Genomic DNA, 22144 nt, shown 5'->3' with positions numbered 1-22144 from the left:
GATTTGGGCATTCAAGATATTTATTTTTTAAATAGGGAGGAGGGCATAGGGAAGATGAAATAATCAAAGGATTGTTTATAACATTTTGTTCATTTTTACAGCAAATCTTCAGTATTTCATCGCACCTCTAAAGGCAAACAAAAGTTTTGGGTTTTTTTTAACAGCAATTTGTTCAAAAGCTTTGCATCCTGATCTGTAATTTGTAGATTAAGAACAAATAATTTCGTCTTCTAAGCTTTGGTGCTAGCAGCAATTACTTGGAAAGGTACTCACAAACCATAAAGCTAGCTGGTTAAAGGAAGTAAAGGAGGAAAAATGTGTCAACACCTAATAGCAGTATGCTTCTGGAAAGCTGTTCAACTACCTTCTCTTGCCAGGAATCCGTCAATAAGTGCCACTCCCTCACACAGGGTCAGTACAGAGCTTGCAGCCAGAACTTGCCTGATGCCCAACCAAACTTTACATAGGGAATTCTCTGACTTGGGTTGTTTTAGGTTTGATTATTTGTCAAGTATATGAATCACTCTGCCCCTGTCCCACTGAGAAATGAATGTTAGAGAAAACTCTGTGCTAAAGTACTGCTCATGATGGACTATATATTGGGGGTGTGACTCAGTGATAGCATGCTTACTTAGCATGAAGGCTCTGAGTTTCACACTCAGCTGAAAGAAAGGAAGGAAAGACGGAAAGAAGGAAAATGAATGAAAAGGGAAAGAAAGGAAGGAAGGAAGGAAGGGAAGGAAGAGGAGAAAAGAGGACAGATCAGCATGGGCTTTTTGCTTAAGGGATAGTGAGAATCATAGACAATTTAGGAGGCAGGAGAAAAGGTAGACATCATTCTGTAAGATATATGCAACTAAATTTCTCTGGTGGTTTAATCAGTATGTAAAGGAAAAAACCCTCTTTGTCTCATTATTTATTTAGGCAGATCAAAGGGCTTTTCCATCTAGCTTCAAACACTGTGGGAGTCATTTCAGATCACAAACAATACTCGTGAATGAGTTCTGAAAATAGCTTTCCCGGGAAGGCGGGCCATGTGCTGAACGGGGCTTTGGCTTCTGCTCCACACCCACAAGGCAGCAGACATCAGCCCATCCACAGACAGGAGGGAGTCCCACAGACTCTTCCATATTGATGGGAAAAGCAAAACAAAAACCCTTGGCTTCATGGACATTTTGCTGGTTTGAATGGGTTTCCACTAAGCTATGCAGTCCAACAGAACAGCCCTTCCCTGGGTCTTCTGTTTCAGTGAGCCGATGAGAATTGGGTTCTGCTCTGGTTTCAAGCTGAATGGACCTGTCCTTACCCCATTTCCTGTTCTAAGACACTTATCAGAACATAGGCTCCTACGCTTTGAAAACTGCAGAGGAGGCTGCCAAGGCTTAGGAAATCAACCTGAGTTAACAGGGGAAAATCCTAAACTGGCAAAGTTAGGGGTAAAGCCCAAAGGAAATTGCCTTTGATTAAAAACCATGACCCAGCGGGGAAAAAAAGGATATATCAAGAAATGCCAGGTTCCTTCTCTTACCTCCACCCTATTCCACCCCCTGAGTATCTTCTCTCCTGAGTCACCCAATGAACTTCAAGCCAAGAGGTTCTTAGGAGGCAAAGAGGTAGACATGAAAGAAATCACAGAGCTAGTCTGTTGGCCACCTATGGAAGAAGGCCAGTCTAGGGTCAGAACTTTGAACTTAGGGCCACCCATAATTACCCATGGTCACAGGGCAGGAATAGGACGGAACTGCCAATGTTTTTGCCCATGACTTAAACTTCTGTCTGCTGCATATGCTGAAATATGGATATCAATGTCAGTGACATGGCTAATAACAGGGACAATGAACGGAATCATGGAATCATAAAGTCTGGTGAATAAAGACATGGAGCAACTGGCTTCTGAATATGTAAGAGGTGAATTTAGGGAGAACTGAATATACAAAACAGAAGTCATGGGAATATTCCTCTTTGTGCATTTTAGCATCTGGCAAACTTCTACATGAAATGACGTGAATTTAACTTAGATGTTTAAAAACACAACAGGCAACTAACAACACTCTTTACAGAAGAAATACAAAGCAGTTCAAACTAACTTCATGAACTGCAAGGAAGTACATCCTGAACCTGAACACGTATATAGCTCCCCTCACCATAATATCTGTTTATTTAATGTCCAAAAGAATCGCAGTAATGCTACGGAGAAAGTATAAGTAATAGGAAACAGATAGACTTGTTCACAAAAATAAATGATGAGAGTTTTATGGATGGGATTGTGTGGAAGTGATAGGATGTTGCAGATAAAGTCCAAGATCTTTTACTTCTGCTTCTCAAAGAAGAGCTTAATAACTCACAAGAAGAGAAGCACTGACCCTTCCTTCAAGATCCAAGGACACAGGACAGCAAAGAGCTATTGAAATCAAGACTTGCACTCCTCTTTATCTACTATGTGATCAAGTCCATGCCCAACCTGTAAGTCAAGGGAATGTCAATACAGTGCTCATTATGGCTGAAGAGGCTAAAATTCTGGTCAACAGGCAATTTTACTGAGCCACAGGCAAGCCATGCATTCCTGTTGGAGTTCCTTACACCTGCCCATTCCTTCCCTTAATATTCCCAACACTCAGCAGAAGGGCTGGCTAGGGATGAGGTCAGGAAATGACAGAAAGGGAACTCTCTTACCTGGCTGCTCCATACTCAGGGGGATGCTGATACCTCATCAGTTGCCCCTCTGTTCTCCCTGGCTGGTTCAGTCGATGCTCACTATAGAAGTGCCCTGGCTCTTGGGGCTTGCACACTACAGACTGGGGTGGCATGCCCTTGAAAGGATATTCTGGTGGGGGGCCTCGATGTTCCATGCCCTTCAGACTATGCTGGTTGGGAGGTGGCCCTTGGGCTTTGTAGAATTCACTGGAACTTGTGGGATTCTTGTAGAGTTCATTGGGTTGTGGTGGGGAGAGGGGAGTGCTGGTGACAGGTGGATGTGCCTTAACCCCACTGGTGGCTAGTGACATCTGCATTAGTCGTTCACTCAAGGAGCGGACATGTCCTTGCTTAAGGTCTCTGAGTCCTTCATCTTGGTGCATCTTTCCAGGATTGAGCCGCTGGACTGATGGACGTCCCTCCGTCCTCATCTTCTGGTTAGTGACTCCAGTGACATAGAAGGCAGCTCCAACACTAGCATGCTGTTGGCCTCGAAAGTATTGGGACTGGACCTTGGCTTCTTCATAGGTCGGGAGTTCTTCATTATTCTGCATTCGAGGGGATAACTGCTTCTCCATGATGATATTTTCTGATTGGATTTCCTGGCCCTGGGGTTCCTGTCGTGCAGCATGTGCCACAAGCTGTTGGTGGTGGTCTTGGGGACTCAACACATCATTCTGAGGGCCTGGGTTCCCACTGCCAGTGGGGAAAGGAGGGCCATTCCCTGTGGCTTGCTGATGTATGGCAAGCAGGTTGCGATTCTCACTAGGATTGCCATAGCGAAGCTGCTCTTGCAGCAGACGCTGCAATACTGTGGTTCCTCCACTTGGTTGTTCTTCAGAATTTCTCATCTCTATCGCCGGTGGTGCCTTGTGAAGAGAGAGAGAAATTGGGCACCTGGGCTGCCCTTGACCTGGGAAGGGGAAACAGGAAGCTTAACACCCAGTTGATGGATAAATCAGTCCTCTAAAGGGGAAGAAAATGGATATTTGGGAGTGAGGATTCCATTGCAGAAACAAGGTAGAAAAATTGAATTTAAAAATAACAACTTAATTGCTGGGTTTCCTGGCTCTAGCACTGATATGATGAGGAACATGTAGGCAAAAGAGCTCAGTTTCCACTTTTACATCTAGCATGAGTTAAATATTCAATCTTGACTTAATTCCTGAGAGGATGGGGGAGACCTGGAGTAGTCAAGCAGGGTGATCAGAGGGGGCAATTTTCCAAGGCCCTCATTCACAGGCTTCATCTCTCTGTGTTCTATTTAAATTAAAAATCCAAGTTTTATGGCTGTGGAGGTAGAAGCAGAAGAATGGGAAAAGTTACCCCATAGCCGGGATTTGTAAAGCAGTTCAACATGTGACAGGAGCTATAATATGCTAAATAAGAACTAAAATAAATTAAAGGTGAAGAAAGCTTGGCTTGCACCAGACAGGAATGATCTCTGCCTTGAAGTAAATCTTTTTTCTCGGATCTGTAAGACTTTGCAAAATCTCTTTTTAAAAAATACTCTTTTTTTACAGTAAGCTGTATTTGTTTCACATATTTCGTTTTTTAAAGATGATCGTTCAGATTTTTAAATTCATTTATTTTTCATTTGATGTATTATAGTTATACATAAAAGTGGAATTCATTGAGAAATGTTCATGCCTGCACATGGCATAGTTTGATTAATTTCATTCTGCTGTTATGTCCCTGTCCCCTCTCTCCTCTCCCTCCCCTTCATTCCCATTCCTCTACTCCAAAAAAATATCTTTTTCTGTATTGTTCAATTTGGATGCTCTGTGGCTTAATGAATGAATGACTCGGGAAAATTATTACTGACAAAATGTATCTTTTAGCCAACCAGGGACAGTCACTGAGATTTCTGTTGTTGTTGAGTTGGGAGTGTAAAAGAGAAGCACCTCTTTGATTTGAAGTGAGCCTCTGACAACATTAAAAAATTGAAAAATAAAAAGGTTATCTTTCTAGAAAGGATATGATCACCATCTCTCTCTCTACCACCACCAATTCTTCTAAGTGAGTATTATGAGTTGAGTAAAATAGGTAACCATAGTAACACAACTTAAGATTCAAATTCTATTGGCCTAGAGGGAAGCCTAAGTAAGTGATTTCCTACTTCCTTTGCCTTTTGTTTCCTCATCTGAAAAATGAGTGGTAGATGACACACACATCCTTTTTTTCTCGGCACTGTATAGTGTATACAAATGTATTACTTAAAAATTCTTTGGAGAAAATTGGTCTGTCATGTTAAATAATGATGTTAAATAATAAAACTTTCACTCTAAAGATCTGAAATAATTTGTGATAATGGACATAATGTCACATGAAAAGTCATAATAAAGGTCAACCTAATCAGCCTCGGGTTTCTAGATGAGAACTCTGGAATCGTAGCTCCCAGGCCCTTAATTATAGCAGATTAAGCAACCTCTAATATCTCTGGAAACATCAACCCTTTCCCTTAGTTGGTGGAGGGAATGACCCAGAATATGCATGTGGCAGTCATCTCTCCCTTACTTCCTGATGATGATCATTACCTAATTTTCAATTGTTCTACAGAGCAATTTGCTCCAAAACCCCCTTTTAAATCCCATTTATTATATTCTTTTGGGACATGCACACCAACCACCAACAGACTGAGCAACCTGCCTCTAGTTCTTTCCCTCCCTCCCAGTGACCCTCTGGGAGTCATGTCTTTGAATTGTCAAATTTGAATTTTCTGATAGGCTGGCAAGCATAAAACATAAATCTCTTTTGGTGCCTGAAACTGGAGAGATGACTATTGAACTATTATTTTTCTTGCAAGGAAAAAGAAAAAAGAAAATAAGGCTGGGGATATAGCTCTGTGCTGCAGAGAAATGCAGACATTGAGTTGTCCCAGACCCAGAAGAGTATGCCACCCCCTCCCATGCAAAACCCACCCCAACCTGCACATACACGTAGACACATGTCTGCACGCACGCGCGCACACACACACACACACACACACACACACACACACACACACACACACACACCAATATCCATAATCCATACCTATTTCTGCTTTCTTTTAGGCTTAAAGCCTTGATCAGGATAGGGAATTCTTGCTTATGAGCAGCTCCAGAAACCGCACCGGCAGATTCCCTCTCCCCTAAAACTCAGGTTCAGGGTAAGCGCCGCCAAGAGTCCAACCACTGGTCAGTCTGAAATGTTCAGGAGGGGGAGGGAGGGAGAAATAAAAATGTCGTTTCTATATTGCCACCAACAGCCAGCAGTTAACCAAACCACTCCTTCCAAGGGAATGACTTGTCCTCCCATGGTGCTTGGCTTTTAAATGAGTGGCGAGAGTCTATCTCCACTAGGGCAGAAAAGCAACCTCACTGCCCAACAGCTGTAATTAGGAGGTCATGGTTGTCTCCATGTGACAGAAATGTTCAGGTCTGACACTGAAAAGTATCGCCCGATCCTAGCCCTACAGTCTAGGAAAGTCATCCCAACTGGGATGCTGGATGATGACAAAACCATAACCACTTTCACCTTAGGGTACAAGGTTCAACATCTCAGGTTCATGAAGCTCATGGACCCACATCCCAGAAAGGAAGGTGGTCATCATAAAGCAGATTTGGGAGTCAAAAGAAAGAACATTTGTCATGTTCCTGATTTTACTGCCTCAACCTCAGATGGGCGGAAGAAAAAAGAAAACTTCTTTTCAGCCAAGTCATTTCATATTTATTGCATACTGACCATTCCAGATATTTGTCAGCCTCTTGCTGGACACAACAAGGGATACAAAGATATAATTCCTGCCCTCATGGAGCTTACAAACTTTTTTTGTCTGGTTGGTACTGGGGCTCTAACCCAGGGCCTTGCACATGCTAAGCAAGTGCTGAGCTATAACCGCAGACACTCAGGAAGTTTATAATCAGATCACCTGATCAATGGTTCATCCCTTCTTCTTCTTCTTCCTTTTTGTTGTTGTTGTGGTGGTGGCAGTGGTACTAGGGAGTGAACCCAGGGATGCTGTACCACTGAGTTACACCCCAGCCCCTTCTTTATTTTTATTTTGAGACAGGGTCTCACTAAATCGTGGAGGTTGGCCCCAAACTTGCGATACTCCTGCCTCAGCCTCCCTAGTAGCTGGGATTACAGGCATGCACCCCCATGCCTGGTGGCCCACCCAGTCTTGCTGCAGTATGAGAGTTGATCGCCCTTCTCGAGCCAGAACAGCAACTCTTCACCAAGCAGAAGATGCCTCCACTTGCTTTCCCAACACTTTCCCAGCCCCACTGTCTCAGCAAATGGACTCACACCAGACTCACATTATAGACATGAGTTGCAAACACACCACAGATGTGGATTTGAGACAGTCCTCATTTACAATTTCTGCTCTGACCTTCTGAAAAGACCGCCAGATCCAATAGAAAACGGTTATAAACCTTAGGAGTTTGTGTTTAGGTGAGATGCATATGAACCACGTACTGACCTAGCCATGATTCATTCATATCACTTTTAAAGGAAAAGCTTTAATTCATAATACAGGTTCTGTTTGCAGAGCAAAGCAATGCAAAAGAAGCACAAAAGAAACTCTGTATTTTGGGAACATGTCCAAAATTTTACTTTTTTTCCTAAAAATCCACATAAACCACACAGTCATTAATTTAACATTATTTCCTTGCAATGTTGCCAAAAATAAAGTGAGCAGATCCAGAGTGAACAAACATGGAAATTTGTCTTTCCATCTTGTTTTTGCCCAATGTATAATCACGATCAAAAGCAAAATCATCTCCAATCTGCAAAATAATTATTTTAGGGTATCTCCCCAAATTTCAAAGCAGAGAAACAACCTTTAATTTAAATCAAAGCTGGATTGTTAACAGAGTTATGGTAAATAACCACGGAGCCTCTATTGTCCGATTCTGAACAAAACATTTGTCTTTTTTTCAACGGAAACATCAGAAAATAGCCCAAGGCTTTTAAACTTGAGCCCCTGGAGAGAAACCACGACACAATTCTTTTCTAGAACTACATAGGTTCCTCATGCCCACTGTGACTGGCTTTCTTCTAACACTCAGCTCCTCAGTGGGAAAACTTTACTTGTCCAAAATCTCACTCTCTTCCCCTAATTTTACCCTCTCTCCTTCACATCCTTTTCAAAACCCAAATCATTTTCTGTCCACTGGACACAGATTGTTGCCCCACCCACACCCCAAGCCTTTTTGGTGTCTGTTTAACAGAAAAAGAAATCAGCCTGAGAGCAAAAACTTTGCAGAGTCCTCTCCGGTTTATCATTTTTTTCTTAAATAATTTATGTTCATCTATATGTCGAGTCACACAGTCACATAAGAAGAAAAACACTACTCCACTTATTTATTAGAGAAAGGAAAGAAAGATTTGTCGTCCTGTGCACAAGAACTAAAATAGTATGAACTCTGCAACTTTTAATCTGCCCACAGCTTTCATCATGCCACTGCCAGGGTCTGACATCATCTTTAATCAATAAAATAACCTTGTTCCTTCTGGACACAGACTGTCCCTGAGGATATTTGATAGGAGAAGAAAGGATATTCATAGTTCTCTTTCTTTAAAAGTGTAAGATGAATCTATATGTTCAGTTCTTCTGTAACAACAGAATAGCAAAACAAGCTAAATTCTTACTCCATTGGCAGTCACGGGCCCCTCCCAATATACTTGGGAAGCTGAGCCAGAACACCTTAGTGAGAGCCCAGATGTTTCTCAAGCCGAGTCCCAGAAAATTCAACATTACTAGGTGGCCAAATTTTCCCCCTTCACATACATTTTGCAATATGCCTATAAGAACTTCCCTTCTATCCCTTGTTCTACCTCCTCCGCCTGTTCTGGCCCCTTATTCCACCAACCACGATGGAGAATCTAAATCCAGAAAACCTGTTTCTCTATTAAATCTTGGTCAACTTGTTTTATATAATTTTACTCCCAGCCAAATGGAAATGAGCCAGTTCAAAGTTTTCCCTGTAACTATGTCCATGTATTTGAGCATAAAATATACACTACAGATACACACAGACACACACAGACACAGACACACACACACACACCCCAAAAAAACCTCTCACAGAAAGCAAGAGGCACCAGTAAATTCTCATATTCTCTCAGATTGGTCCATATTGAGGACTAAAATGTCCTACAGAAATGCCTTTCCCAATGATCTTGAAACCCAGGATACAAATTCATTTCCTTTGAGAGATAAGAAAGAACAGTCCTTTTGCAGATTATCCCTAAACTTTCAACAGGCAGTAGAAGCACCATGGTTAGGTGGTCTAGAGTCACACTGCCCAAGTTCAAATCCTGGATCTATGTATGGCTCACTAACTACCTCTTGATATCCCCGAGTCTCAGTTCCATTACCTGCGAAATAGGCCATAACAGTGCTCACACCACCAAGGGTTGTCATAAAGATTTTAAAAGGGAATCCATGTAAGTGCCTGGAACACAGTAGTGGCTCAACAGAAGTTAGCTATTCCTATAATTATAATTACAAAGTAGCCTTTTCCAGAAGGCTGTAGCAATTTTATGAAGTTTAGGAAAAAACCTTTACTTGCAATTCAGTCTTTTGTGCAGTGGTCCTTATATCATCAAAGGCCAGAACTGGAAAGACTCTTGAGAGCCCACTCAGTAGCCCACCTACCTCCTTTTATGAAATGATGATGCCAAAAAGGTTGGAACCAAAACCAGAATGCAATTTTTATACCTGTTACAGTAAGAGCCCTTCCACTACAATATATTATCTGCCATTGTTAGCTAGCACAGAGAAGATGCCTAACAAATATTTACTAAATTGAATAGACTCTGGTTTTAAGAGACTATAAACCTGACTTAACACTAACACCAACTTTGCAGTTCTAATGACAAGAGGAAAAAATTCAAAGAGGTAAGAGGAAAGTGTTTAGCTAGAATTATGGCAGAAGTTCCTTGCAAAATCTCTCTTCCTGAGACCAAGACGTGTACATCAATCCCCACTGATCAATGTTCCTAGGTCCCTGTTCTAGGTCTTGAGACCATTATACCATATTGGCATTTGCTCTTACTTAACTCTGTACTAGCTTAAGAAAAGTTTTAGAAAAGAGTTAGCGACAACTCTTTGCTCCTATCTCTACCTTTGCCTAGATTAGGCTGAAATATTATTTTAAAAACCTCAGCTAGGGCTTGATATTTCCAAATCTTACTGAGGATCACTGTGAGAGATCTGTTTCTGAGATGGTAACTCAAAAGCTTGGTCAATTTTGGGTCCTGGTTACACTTTACTGTGCTCTGAAGCAGTTAACTTGAACAAGTTAATAGGCAATGAAGGTGGTCAACCCTAAAGTGGATATGAGCCATGAGATACTAGGTTGCAGGGTGAATCCCATTGCCACACTCCTCTGCCCCCGGCACCCACATCCATTTCAGAGGACTCAACCATGTTATTATATCCCATTCTTTATTGCCTCAGAAAAAGTAAAAGGGACACAAAAAATCAGATTGAGCATAAAATGAGGAAAGTTCAAGAATACACTTAGAAAATGCCTTTTTTACCAATCTCTTGCCTCTGATGGCATACTACCCACTTTTATCCTTATTTATTCTTTCTTTTACAAGTAATATGAGTACATCATGTAAATATAATAGAGAAATCACTTATTAATCCTAGCACCTCAACCCAAACATCGTTAATGTCATAGAATATTCTTTCAGTTCTTCTTACATAGTTTTATGAATCTATGAAATATTAATGTACACAAAATCATGGATTCTGTGTTTCACTTTATCGTAAGCATTGTAGCATAGACATCATAACAAACATTGTAATGGCTGTGTAATAATCCATTAAATGAGTGCATCAAATTCACTTACCCATTCTCCAATTATTAAGGCATTTAAATGACTTCCAGTCTTGTGGCAGTCTAAATAATGTTACAAAAACAACTTTGTGATTTGCCCTTTTTTGATGTTTTGGATGCTTTCCTAATGACAGAATCCCAGAAGTGAAATTAATAGGTCAAGATGTATGAATGTTTTTAGACATCCCACTAAAAAAACTACAACCAGCAAAACACCAAAGCTCCATAAAATCTCTCGCTCACATAATGAAAAGTTCTCCTGCTCCCATTTCTCCAAGAGGGCAGAGCAGGGCTCTGTGGAGGGAGAGAGGCCAAAAGAAGCAGTGTAGTATCCCAGCGCTTGCGAAATGGCAGAGTGGAATGTGGGCTCCCCTGGGAATCCAGCTTGCATGCACTTGCCCCAAATTGCCACTCGGCCAAGAAGCTAATTAGTAAAAGCATCAGGTGGGTGAGAACAGGTTCATGGCCTGTAATGGCTTATATCATCTTTCATTTTTGCCCTTGGAAAGATCTGACAGTCAGCTTGAAGACATTCAGTTCTAGTGAGACAGCCTGCTACATTCTGAGAATTGAATGTTAGTTTTTAGATCCCAATCTTCAACATATCCTAAAGGACATTTTACTGTATAGAACTAAACATACATGAGCCAGGCATGGTGACCCACACCTGTAATCCCAGTGACTCAGGAGGCTGAGGCAGGGGGATCATAAGATCAAGACCAGCTGGGCTTGGTTACTTAGTGAGACTCTGTCTCAAAATAAAAAATAAAAAGGGATGAGGGTGCACATCAGGAGTAGAGCATCCCTGGGTTCAATCCCCAGTGCCCCAAAAATAAAAGACAAGGAGAGAGAGAGAGAAAGAAAGAGAGAGAGAGAGAGAGAGAGAGAGAGAGAGAAAGAAAGAAGAGAAAAGAAAAAAGAAAAGACAAAACTAAACACATGACTGGTAAGTCTATGTGCATACCTCTATTCACAGCTTCAGTGAAGGTGGCACTTTTAAGATTAGTTCTATTTAATATTATATGACTAAATGGCACCTGTCTTAAGTGGTCAATGTGCTATAGACAGAGGTTTATTTTCAGACTCAATCATAAAATTCATCCAGTACTGAGGCAGAGGAGGCAACAGGCCAGAGAGAGAGCAGCCATAACAGGAATTTTTTTCTTTCACTTCTTTGTCAGGATTCTCAGAAAAGGGTAGTTTTGATTTCTAGCTTTTCCATGCACTCCCTGACCCAACTCTGCACAATATGGAAAACTGATTCCCTCTTCTCTGGGATCCTACTGGTTTTTATATGCATGATCATTACAGCACTGATCACAGTGTTATTTTCCATAGGCATTTAGTGAGCACTTAACCATAACTAGGCCCTGTGCTATGTAAGCCCCAGGTAGGGAAAGAGGAGAAAGTAAAGGGAGCCCAGTCCTCAAGGAGCTCCCAACAAGAAGAGGATTCAGAGAGACAAGCAAATAGCTCTGGTAATGTGGAGAACTCTGCTCTCTAAAAAAACTTCCCTGAGGAAAAAAATTCCCTGAACTGGGTAGAAGACATGGAATGTGGTGACTAACTTGATGTCAAAGACAGGTTGAGATATATGGTTGGGAGTCATTCGCATATGGCTAACAGTTAAGGTCCTAAGAAAGAGTTTGAACCATACAGGGTAGAAATGGAACAGATGCAAAGATGAAACTGAGGATGGACCCCTAGAAAAACTGATCATCCAAGGATTAGGCACTTTGCAAATGTGCAGGTTAGAGAAAATCCTTTATTTACTCCATATTTTTCCCCTCCAAGTACCTTCTTCTTTGTTTTTGTTTTTTTTTTTGTTTTGTTTTTGTTTTTTTTTTGTTTTTTTGGCAGTACTGGTTTGCAGACTAGGTAAAAAGCCATCAAGCTACACCCCGACCTCTTTTATGTTTTTTAAAAATGGGTCTCGCTAAGTTGCCCTGGTTGGTCTTAAACTTGTGGTCCTCCTGCCTCAGCCTCCCAAATAGCTGGGTTATAAGTGTGAGCCACCAAGCCTAGCTCCCATATACTTTCAATCTAAACATTGAAATAACACATTGCTCCAGAGACAGAAGCCCTCAACCACAACACGGGAAGAAAAAGAAAAGCTAATTCTCTCCATTTATGCTTGTAAGTGTTCAGACAGAAATCACAGCAATATATTGAGCTGGAAATGGAAATGGAAATGACTGGACTGTGAGATCTTAGAGGGCACGGGCTAGGTGTGTGATTTTTTTTTCACTGTATGCATACAAACACCTAAAACATTAACCGATACATGCAATGTGCTTAAAAACTTGCACACTGAGTGAATAACAACTTCGTTCCCAAAAACTTTGCTACAGGCAACAGCAGGAGAAGAAAAGAAATGAAAGACATGGAATTTATTATTATTACCTTCAGTTTCTCAGTCTTCCTACTAAGAAGTCAAAAGCTCTTTCACTTCTGTTATTCTTCTCAGTGGGTCTGTTCAGAAATAAAGGCAGATATGATTAATTCCATTTTACAACTGGAAAAGCTCAAGTGCAGAACAGATAGCTAATGATAGCTAATTTGCCCAGAGCTTCACTGTTGTTCACTAGTAGGGCCAGGATGAGAAACCAGGTCTGTGACTTCTGGCCCTATGTTCAATTATAAGACAAAATCCTCCACAGACTGCTTTCTGGTTCTTGAGAGTTCACAAGAAAAATTTAATCAAAAAGCGAACTCCTTCAGCACTCCAACAGTATCTTGAGCAAGTGACGGAGCTGTACCTGGCACAAAATATCTAAGATGTCTGTCCAAACCAACACTGGGATGGATAAATGTTATTGCCAGGGGTACTCCACTAATATAATTGGGAGATCCCTATTTTGCTGTACCCTTTTCGAAGGGAGTCCCCTCCTCCTCTGGTTTGGCTTTGTGTCTGAGTGGGGCTCAGGTGTGTGCTACAGGTGTGGCATCCAGCAGGTGCATGGACAGGGGCCAGCATTTCATATCTTCATGCCGAAGGGCCTGAGTCACTCTTCCAAGGCAGAAGCAGCCCCTCCTCCTGCTACCGGCCTGCAAGCACTGGCAACCTGGTTCAACCTGGTTTGACTGAGCTGCCACTGCAAAACTGAATCTAGACCATGCCTTCCTAAGGAGGACTACGGAGAGATCAGTTAAATGACAAATCGCATAAACCAGCCAACTTGCCTATTTGCAAAAAGTAGTGCAGACATATATCCTGAGGATAGTATCAGGGAATGTACATAGAGAATGACTGGCCCCTACAGGTTAGGGGACAAAGGAGAACCACAGTGGATCCAAATTATATATTCTGCTACAGAGCATCTACTCTACTGCAAATGGCCCTGAAACCCGAGAGGCCAGTACTCATTCCCCTAAAAAAGATGGAGTACAGTAGAAAGAATTTGCTAGGCTGGGCTGGGGATATAACTCAGTAATAGAGCACATGCCTACCATGGGAGAAGCCCTGGGTTCCATCATCAGAATGGCAGGGGTGGGGGACTGCTAGCAACCCTGCTCTCCTATTGTCACTATAACCCTTCTCCTTCAGGCTACCAAGAGAGGAGTGCTTAGCCTGGTCCCAGAAAGCACCAGGTCAGAAAACTCATCACATTCTCCTAACCAATGTCTAACTGGCAGCCTGAGGCAAACAGAATGCTCTTGGGGGTAAAGGGGGTCATCAATATTTTCTTAACTCCCAAAATTGTTTGCTTTTAAAAAACAATCTGCCTCCCCATCCCTCCCTCCCTTCTCCCTCTCTCTCTCAACAGACACACACAGCACAGAGAAAGTAATTGTAGAAGGAAAGAAAATCAAATATTACCTTAATAAAATGGTTTATTATGATTCGTTGTCTTTCTCCAATTCACATGGGAAACTCAAATTAAGACGCTTTGGTTTACAGACCATGATCCAGAAAGTAAAAGTGGCTACTAAACTAAAATGTGATCACTGTGTATAAACAGAGTAAAACAAAAATCTGAATTGAAAACCTAAATGTAATAAAGAGGAAATTCGATTTCTTTAAAATAGGCAATCTAAATAATTTTCCCCATCTGTGATTTTTATCTTAGTTTGCTATCACATGGAAAAAAATGTCACTAATTCAATGTAAATCCATGCCCCTTGAAAAGAAGCAAAATGAGTAAGGGATGCACTAATTAGCTTCCTAATGGGGAAGATTTTAATTGAACTATTCTATAACAACCTTCATCAAAGTTTCCAGGGCAACTTCATAAAAGGATGTCAAACCTGGCCCATATTTTTATCCCCTTAAAAATAATTCTCAATACACAGAAACACAGAAAGCTGATTTCTCTTCAATGCTGTTAACACTCAGGCCACTACATTTTCTGATGTCAGCAATCCCCTTCCCACAAATATTCCAAGTATGCACCACCGTCATTCTCCTTTCAATTATGTGGTTTCTCTGCTCCTTTACTGATTGAGTCCAGGCCTCTTGGATAATGAGAAGCATGTGCAGGGAAAATATGCTCTTAAAAAACACATACATCGATTTCATCTGCATTATAAAGGGGGGGAGCAAATCATCTGTCCATATCAAAAGGATCACAATGTGAAGTTTGAAATGGGATATTATAAGGGAAAAATGAACCAGCATCCATGTCTAAGGGGGGGCAGTTACTGTGATCTGTACCAACAACAATTAAAAATAAGGGAGAGCCCCCTAAATTCACCCTTTCTAGCTTGGCCACATTTATATTTAATGTTATCTTAATGTTGCCTTGGGGGGTATTTAAGTTCTGACATACACATGGAAATGAGCCACGAATTGTACAGCAAGTATAAATATTCCATCATTAATAAAAACCAGCTGTGCAAAAAACACTACAATGGCTGGATTTCAGTTACTGGCTATCATCAGTATTTGTCACAAGCAAATGTTACTCAAAACTTTCTCCCTTAAAACACAGACATGCAGAGATTTGCTTTACTCTTAACATTTTGGAGGAGCTTTGAAGAACTCACAGATCACTATGGCACATTCCACCAAATGTCTCTTTCGGAGGCTATTTTTCATCAGTCTAGCAGTGGCTGGAGTTCTCTTATTGGGTCCTCGATTTACCACAGAGTCTGAAAATGTTTCATTGTTTTACAAAAAGCTGAGAAGGTCAATAATACAAATGTAGGGTCAATCTTAATTATAGTCAGTAAGGCAATGGGGCACCAAAGGGCACTGTATGTTATAAGAGAGCAAAGCTCATTAAAAGTGAACACCTGCTCAGGACCCTATAATAAGCCTGCTCTGCCACCATCATACAAACACCTTTCATCCAATGACCTCAAAGCATGTGCCCAATATGAAGCATGCCTAAACACCTCTGTGAAGTATTAATATCCTTGCTTCCCAGAAGGGTAACTGAAGCTTAGAGCAGCTAATTCATCTACCCTTGGTCACATAGCAAGTCAGAAAGAGACTGGGCAGAGAAACCCAGATCCTGGCTTCAAGTCACACAGGCTAATGCCATTTCATGGAGTTGGGGCAAGAGTGAAAGTGACTTTACAAATGTCAAGGCAAGTCCACAGAGTTTTTTTTTTTTTTTTTTAAAGTAGATTTTTTTAGGAGTTGCCTTAGGAAATTTTAGCAAATAGATTCATCTGCATTTTCCCATAAGTGCATATTACAAAAAATATTCTTGTACTTCACTTGGTACTTCATAAATATGAAAAATCCATAACCCATTTTTCTATTCTACTTAAGAGAAAGTTCACTATTGATCCCATCAAAAATTGGAGATTGCATGTAGGCTATACTTTTGTTATCAAAGGAAAATTAAAGGTCCACAGAACTGAACTTTCACTATATGGTGAAGAAACCATTGTGTGTGAGCCACTTCATTGTACCTACATATCCTTTATTTAAATGTCTGCAGTCCTTAGATTCCTTACTATTTTTTTTTTCATATTATTTCCAGGGTATAAAACTAGTTTATCTCTACTGGTCTGCTTCTTTCTCTTTTTGGAGATTTCACAGTCTACCCAAATTTGTACTATTTTAATGGGATATCATGATACAGTGCTTTAAGAATCACTGCCAATGATTTAGACAAAGTAAACTGTGGTTCCTAGCTTTTGTTTTGGGGTTTTATTTGTTTGTGTTTGTTTTGTTGCTTAAAAAGAATGGGGGAGGGTAAAAGGCGGTCAAAAGAATAGAATCAACAGCCTTCTTAGATTCATAAACAACCCCCAAATCATAGAAAATTGTTTAGCAATTACTTATTAAATCTGTTAGTCTCTCCTGCCATTCATGAAACAAAACATGTATGCTTCATGTGTACTCGGTCAGGTTCTGACTTCATTCCTCCACACAGTTTTAAAAAGCAAGGGCTTAAGTGAACTCTTATTTTAAAACAACATCTGATGCTATGACTCCTAACTATGTAAAATTCACTTTAGTACAGGGATAAGCACTTGAAAAGAACCAGGAAAAATGAATGCAGGTGATCCGTTAGGATGCTGGGATTCTTGATGAAGTTTAGCTATTCAATTTGATGTTGTTAAACTATAAAACACAATTTATGTTGAGACATCTTTACAGGCGCTCTCTCTTTTTTTTTTTTTTTAACAGGATGACTACATGGTTGTATTTCTAACGAAGCACCTCATGTATTTCTAGAAAGCACCTCATTCTAGTAACAATGATTCACATTTACATCAAGTATTGAAGCCTAGAGAGAGAACCAAAAATTTCTGAGAACTGGTTCTCAAAATCACACTGCCTGACCTCCACAATTTACAGTGGAGGATCCTTGCCAAGGGTGGTAAACCGAGTTAGAGTTGGGCCTACTGCCCAGGTCATTCACATCAATAGGCTCACAGGAGAACTTATCATAGATTCTCAGATTTAAAATGGCATCAGTTACCATTAGTTACTAGAAACATTTGTCTGGATCTTTGGTTTAGTCAAATATAATAATCAGAAATAAAATCTATTAATAAAATGAAGTTGACATCCCATCATTAGACTTATTCAAAATCCATGAAGTCTGATTTATTTCCAGAAAGTAATCCTAGCTCCCTTCTCCAAGCGGTTGTGAGCCAGGGCTAACATGGCCAGCATTATTACAAGTCAGAATGATTTAGACAATTAACTCCATCCAATATAACAAAAAAGACTTTCAAAGCCAAATAATGACCTCGTTTAATCCAAGCAATAATCATTACAACAATTTTTAATGTATTCTTTTATGCAAGGACCAGTTATAGTGAATTTTTACGTGTATATATCAAGTCATACTTCAAAGGCATTAAGTAGGAAAGATAATTCTTTCAAAGAAACTTGTTGTGGATTCTTTTTTTTTTTTAAAAAAAAGAGCTTCTATTTTCTTTCTCTCTTTTTCTTTCTCTTTTTTGTTGAGATTGTGTGTGTGCACACGCGCGCACGTGTGTGTGTGTGTGCGTGTGTGTGTAAGGGGCAACGTCTCTCCTTTTCCTGGCCTAAAAAGGGTCAGAAGCCCACCATGGAGGAGAGTAATGCAGTATGGCCTGCCTATTTAATGCCCCCTTAGTTCCTGAGACCAAATTCTAACCTTTGACTTGGGGGTGGGACCCTAGATTTTGGACCAAAGTCCACAAAAGGCAGTGAGGAATGAAAAGTAAGAAAGACTAAAGACAACACATCATAGTAAAACACCAACAAAAATTCCTGGGGACAGGAAATCAATGGATCACAATTCTAAACAAATTGGTTTAGTCCCCAGCTAATTAACTTGTCAAGCAGATCTCTAAACCCACTGAATCCATGGGAGAAAGAGGTGATGTAATAGGAGATTTGGAAACATTTACCCATTTACCATCCTAAAAGACTCTGCCACGACCACACACCTCTCTCCACTCCTTTCAGTAGGTTTAAGCTGGGCTTAATGGGTGCAAAGGACAATTTCTACCAGACAGTTCGTAAGAATAGACTGTTCTCATGCATTCCAAATGCTCAGTCTCCATGGAGGAGACTACCTGGCCACAAGCACTTCCCAAGAGGGAATATATCCTCTGCTCTTCTTCATTGGTAACATCCCCCACACCCTGCTGCCCCAAACAAAACAACTTCAAACCATCCTGAGAACTTCAGGGGACTTTTCTGGGGTAAAGGAAAAGAAACGTTAAGAGGGGAGCAGGAGGGTGTGAGAAACTCCTCTTGTCTTCAAATGGGGAAAAAGGCCTTAAAAAACTGGATCAAAGGAAGAAAGGGGGATGGGGAAGAAGGACTGCTTAATTACAAAGACACCCTTTAAAAGAAAGCGCAGGCCCTGGGAGAGGGCTCTTAGGAGAGGCCCAGAAGCAGATGTACCCACTTAGGATTCTGGCACTCAATGGGACCTCAAAATCAGAGCATCCATCCCTCTGCCTTCCCATTAGAAGGTTCTCAAAACATTCTAGAAAGAATCTGCTTCATTCTTTACAAAACTTCAGAAAAGGAAACTCCACAAAATGCCCTAGTTATGCATCAGTCTAATAAATCCTACTTCATAAACCAGAAATGAGATTTTAAGTTCCAAATCCCAAACGGTATTGAATATGAATTTTTAAAATTCCCTTTCTAAAACCTTTTTAAATAGGTAAGCAGATCCACAACGTTCATGTGAAAGTTACTCTACATACACTCATGGTCCCAGGTTTACTTCACATCCAGACTGTGAAGTTAAAAAAACTTTTGCAATTTTACAGAGCCACAAACTTTTCCAAAGAAAGAAGTAACCTCAAATGAAGTATGATGTCGTGCCAGAAAGTGTCTGTAAATGACACCGGATAAACCCATAGAGAATAGTTGGAACCTGAGTTATCCTCTGTAAATAGATGCAACTACTCTACAACCACCTGGCTATTAAAATGTCCCAGGCCAGTTACAAAATGTAGTTTGGTCAGGCCAACTTTTCCCTCCCAGCTGATCTGAAACTCGATAGCCTTTAAAACTGTCGCCATGTAACTTTCCTTCTCTACCTTCCTGCTTTCCTTTCCTCCACTAAAATCAACCAAAGGAATCATTTTAAATATTATAGCTTGTTCCCAAATAAGCAATGGGTTAGGGATATCTCAGTAACAGGTCTTTAAACATCACCATTCTTAAGACCTTGATGCCCTGGTCCATTTGAAGATAGGTGGGAGATGGGTGAAAATTTATCCCATGTCCAAAATGGCATTAAACTATTCATAGTTACTAAATGCGGATACTGAAAGATCTAACTGAGGAGGCTTCACAAAAGCTGGCCTGAGAAAGAACTTTTCACAAAGCCTAGCTCAAGGAGACTTAAATGTCCTTAGCCCTTCACCATTGAAGATTATGGTAACTAATTATCTTGCTTTCTGAATGGGAAAAGGTTATATTCATAAAAGTTTTAAACTGCCTCTCAATGTCCACTCTTCGCCGTAGGGACCGGGAGAACTGAACCAAACACCTCAAGCTGTGGGAAAACTTGCTAAACATACTAGAGATTGAAAAACGACCTCACATAAACTTTTCTTTTCCTCTACCATTAATTTGTATTCAGTCCCTTGCTGAAAATTATCAGTTTATTGTTATTAGAGGTAATTTATCAGGGACTCCTCACAGTTTATAAAAACTGTCATTTTCCCTCCCACTTTTCCTACTCTTCATTTTCATACACCAAGAAGTCAAGGCACCTGCTTGACAGTTCAAAATTACTTACTGCCATCCTCCTCACCATGAACACCAACACCAAAAACACACAAACACATACATATGAGGTAGCTCTGTGTTGCAGATTACTCCCAGTCTTTAAAACTTCAAGAATTCACAGCCTGGAGGTCAGGGAGGGTGAGCCCCCACCCCAAACCTAAGCACTGAAGAGAAAGTCATCTAGTTATCTGAGATAAGCGCGAACATCATGCTGGATCTAAAGGTAGACCTCAGGTTCCCTCGGGTCTTTCTAGTTCCTTACGTGATTAATTACCTAGAGACCTATAAGATCCCCAGTAGGCAAGGAAGGTAAAGTACCGTCAAGTAGTGGTACCCTCTAGCATCTCCTAGCCAAAGTAGGACGGGTGAAGAGCGCTCACTCTTTAATCAATTTATTTCGCTGTACATCCCAGAAAACTTATGTCCAGCTGCAAACAAAGTAAAACACTCGGGTATCCCCCACACACATCTAGACCGATTCACTCACGCCGAGGGCACAACCAAGTTCATGCCACCATGGATTTCAGTCCCAGTTCCCCACGAAAAGTAACCACGCATCTCCTACCCCTGAAGGCAATGAAGACAAGGTGACGACTCTTTGCTCGCTGAAGTGGCTTCGGTCCCCGGCCAGTGGCCAGGGATGGGCAGGGGGGAAGCCCCAACTCCCGGCTGCTCCCCTAGTCGCTGCTCCGTCCGGGATCTCCTTGGTGGCAGAGGACAGGCAGGATACCGGGCCGGAGGGTGGAGCAGCGGATGGTGGGAAGCTAGACAGACTGGAGGTGGTGGCAGTGTGGGGGAGGCAGTGGGAACTAGGAGGAGAGGCGAAAGAGAGCGGCGATGGAGGAGTAATTCGGGGGTCTACCAGTTTAGGCAGCCAGAAAGCTCCTCGGAAGGAAGGGGCGTGACTGCGAGGAAGGCAGCTCCTGGGGAAAGGATGGGAGGTAGGGGAGGGGGAGGAATGGGTGGCTTTTCTTCTTGCGGTGAGGGACTAGGACCGCCCAGGAGCGGGGGGTGGACTACGGAGGAAGGCGGAGTAAAGGGCGGGGAAAGAAGGGCGGGAGCCTGCCGGGACCCTGGAAGGCGGGGGGACGGCACGGAAGAGAGGCGGGGCCAGGGGGCGGGGAAGTTTCAAACAATTGAACGGCGGGGTCCAGGAGCTCGGGTGAACGCGAGGGACCCTTGTTCTCCTCTCACTAGCCCGACACGACTTGGTTATGGTAGCCCCAGTGTCTACACGCAGACTGGCCAGGAGGAGGGAAAGGGGTTTGAGGAGCCTATAATAAAAATCCAAAGCAACAACGCATCAGAGTCGCGTGGGAGAGTCCGTGCAGCTCCCCGCCCCGCAGCGGGAGGAAGAAAAACAACAAAAATGCTGAAAAGCAGCTTCTACCAAACCTATTTAAAATAATGCAGGAAGGAGCAATGCTCCCTCGTTTTCCTTTACCTCTTGATTCTTATTACCGCAGGCTCCCACCCAGATCACAACTCTCAGAGACACCCTCCATTCTTCCTTCGCTACCCGCAGCTTTCCACTGCACCCCCCCACCCCGCCTCCTGGCCGTGATTCCTCGCGGGGCGGCGGCTTTAGCCCCCCTCTTGGTGGCGGGCGGAGCGGGCGGCTGGGGGAAGGCGTGGGCGGGCCTTTGCGGAGGCTCCACCAGTTGGGCGGGCCAGAAGCGCAGGCCTGGGCGGAGCGAGCCATAATGTGTAAGTACCACCCATCATTATTTTGCAGCTACCCATTGGCCAGCTCTGGATTGGGATTTGCTTGCGATTGGTCCCTTGAATCGCCAATCCGATTCCCTTGCCCACCCGCCCTCAAAATTAATAAAACTACACAAGAGGCTATTGTCTAGCTCTCTGTTCTCTCGCAGCTACTGCTGGGAATAGAAAGATGAGACGTTTGTTTCTCAGTCTCGTAAAAGAGTGTGACAGTGTGTCGGCTGACTCCAGTACACCT

The 22144-nt window shown here is 41.9% G+C and overlaps 1 protein-coding gene across 4 annotated transcripts in view; it reads right to left on the bottom strand.

The window, feature by feature from the left end:
* The window catches only part of AMOT (angiomotin), a 66566-nt gene extending 45525 nt beyond the window's left edge, over positions 1–21041 (bottom strand). The window contains exons 1-4 of one of the 4 annotated variants that reach the window (XM_079124829.1): positions 20750–20890; positions 12936–13004; positions 5731–5879; positions 2674–3607 (exon numbers count right to left, since the gene is read on the bottom strand). In XM_079124829.1, the coding sequence (XP_078980955.1) occupies positions 2674–3545 (872 nt within the window). In that variant the 5' untranslated portion in view covers positions 3546–3607; positions 5731–5879; positions 12936–13004; positions 20750–20890. Of the gene's footprint in view, positions 1–2673; positions 3608–5730; positions 5880–12935; positions 13005–20749 lie in introns of all 4 variants that reach the window. The other 3 variants (XM_079124831.1, XM_079124830.1, XM_079124832.1) reach the window with 3 other exon arrangements.
* Between the last annotated feature and the right edge of the window lie 1103 nt (positions 21042–22144).

The sequence above is a fragment of the Sciurus vulgaris genome (assembly GCF_902686455.1).
Source record: "Sciurus vulgaris genome assembly, chromosome: X".
Classification (NCBI taxonomy): domain Eukaryota; kingdom Metazoa; phylum Chordata; class Mammalia; order Rodentia; family Sciuridae; genus Sciurus; species Sciurus vulgaris.
This window is presented reverse-complemented; position numbering and strand designations above follow the sequence as displayed.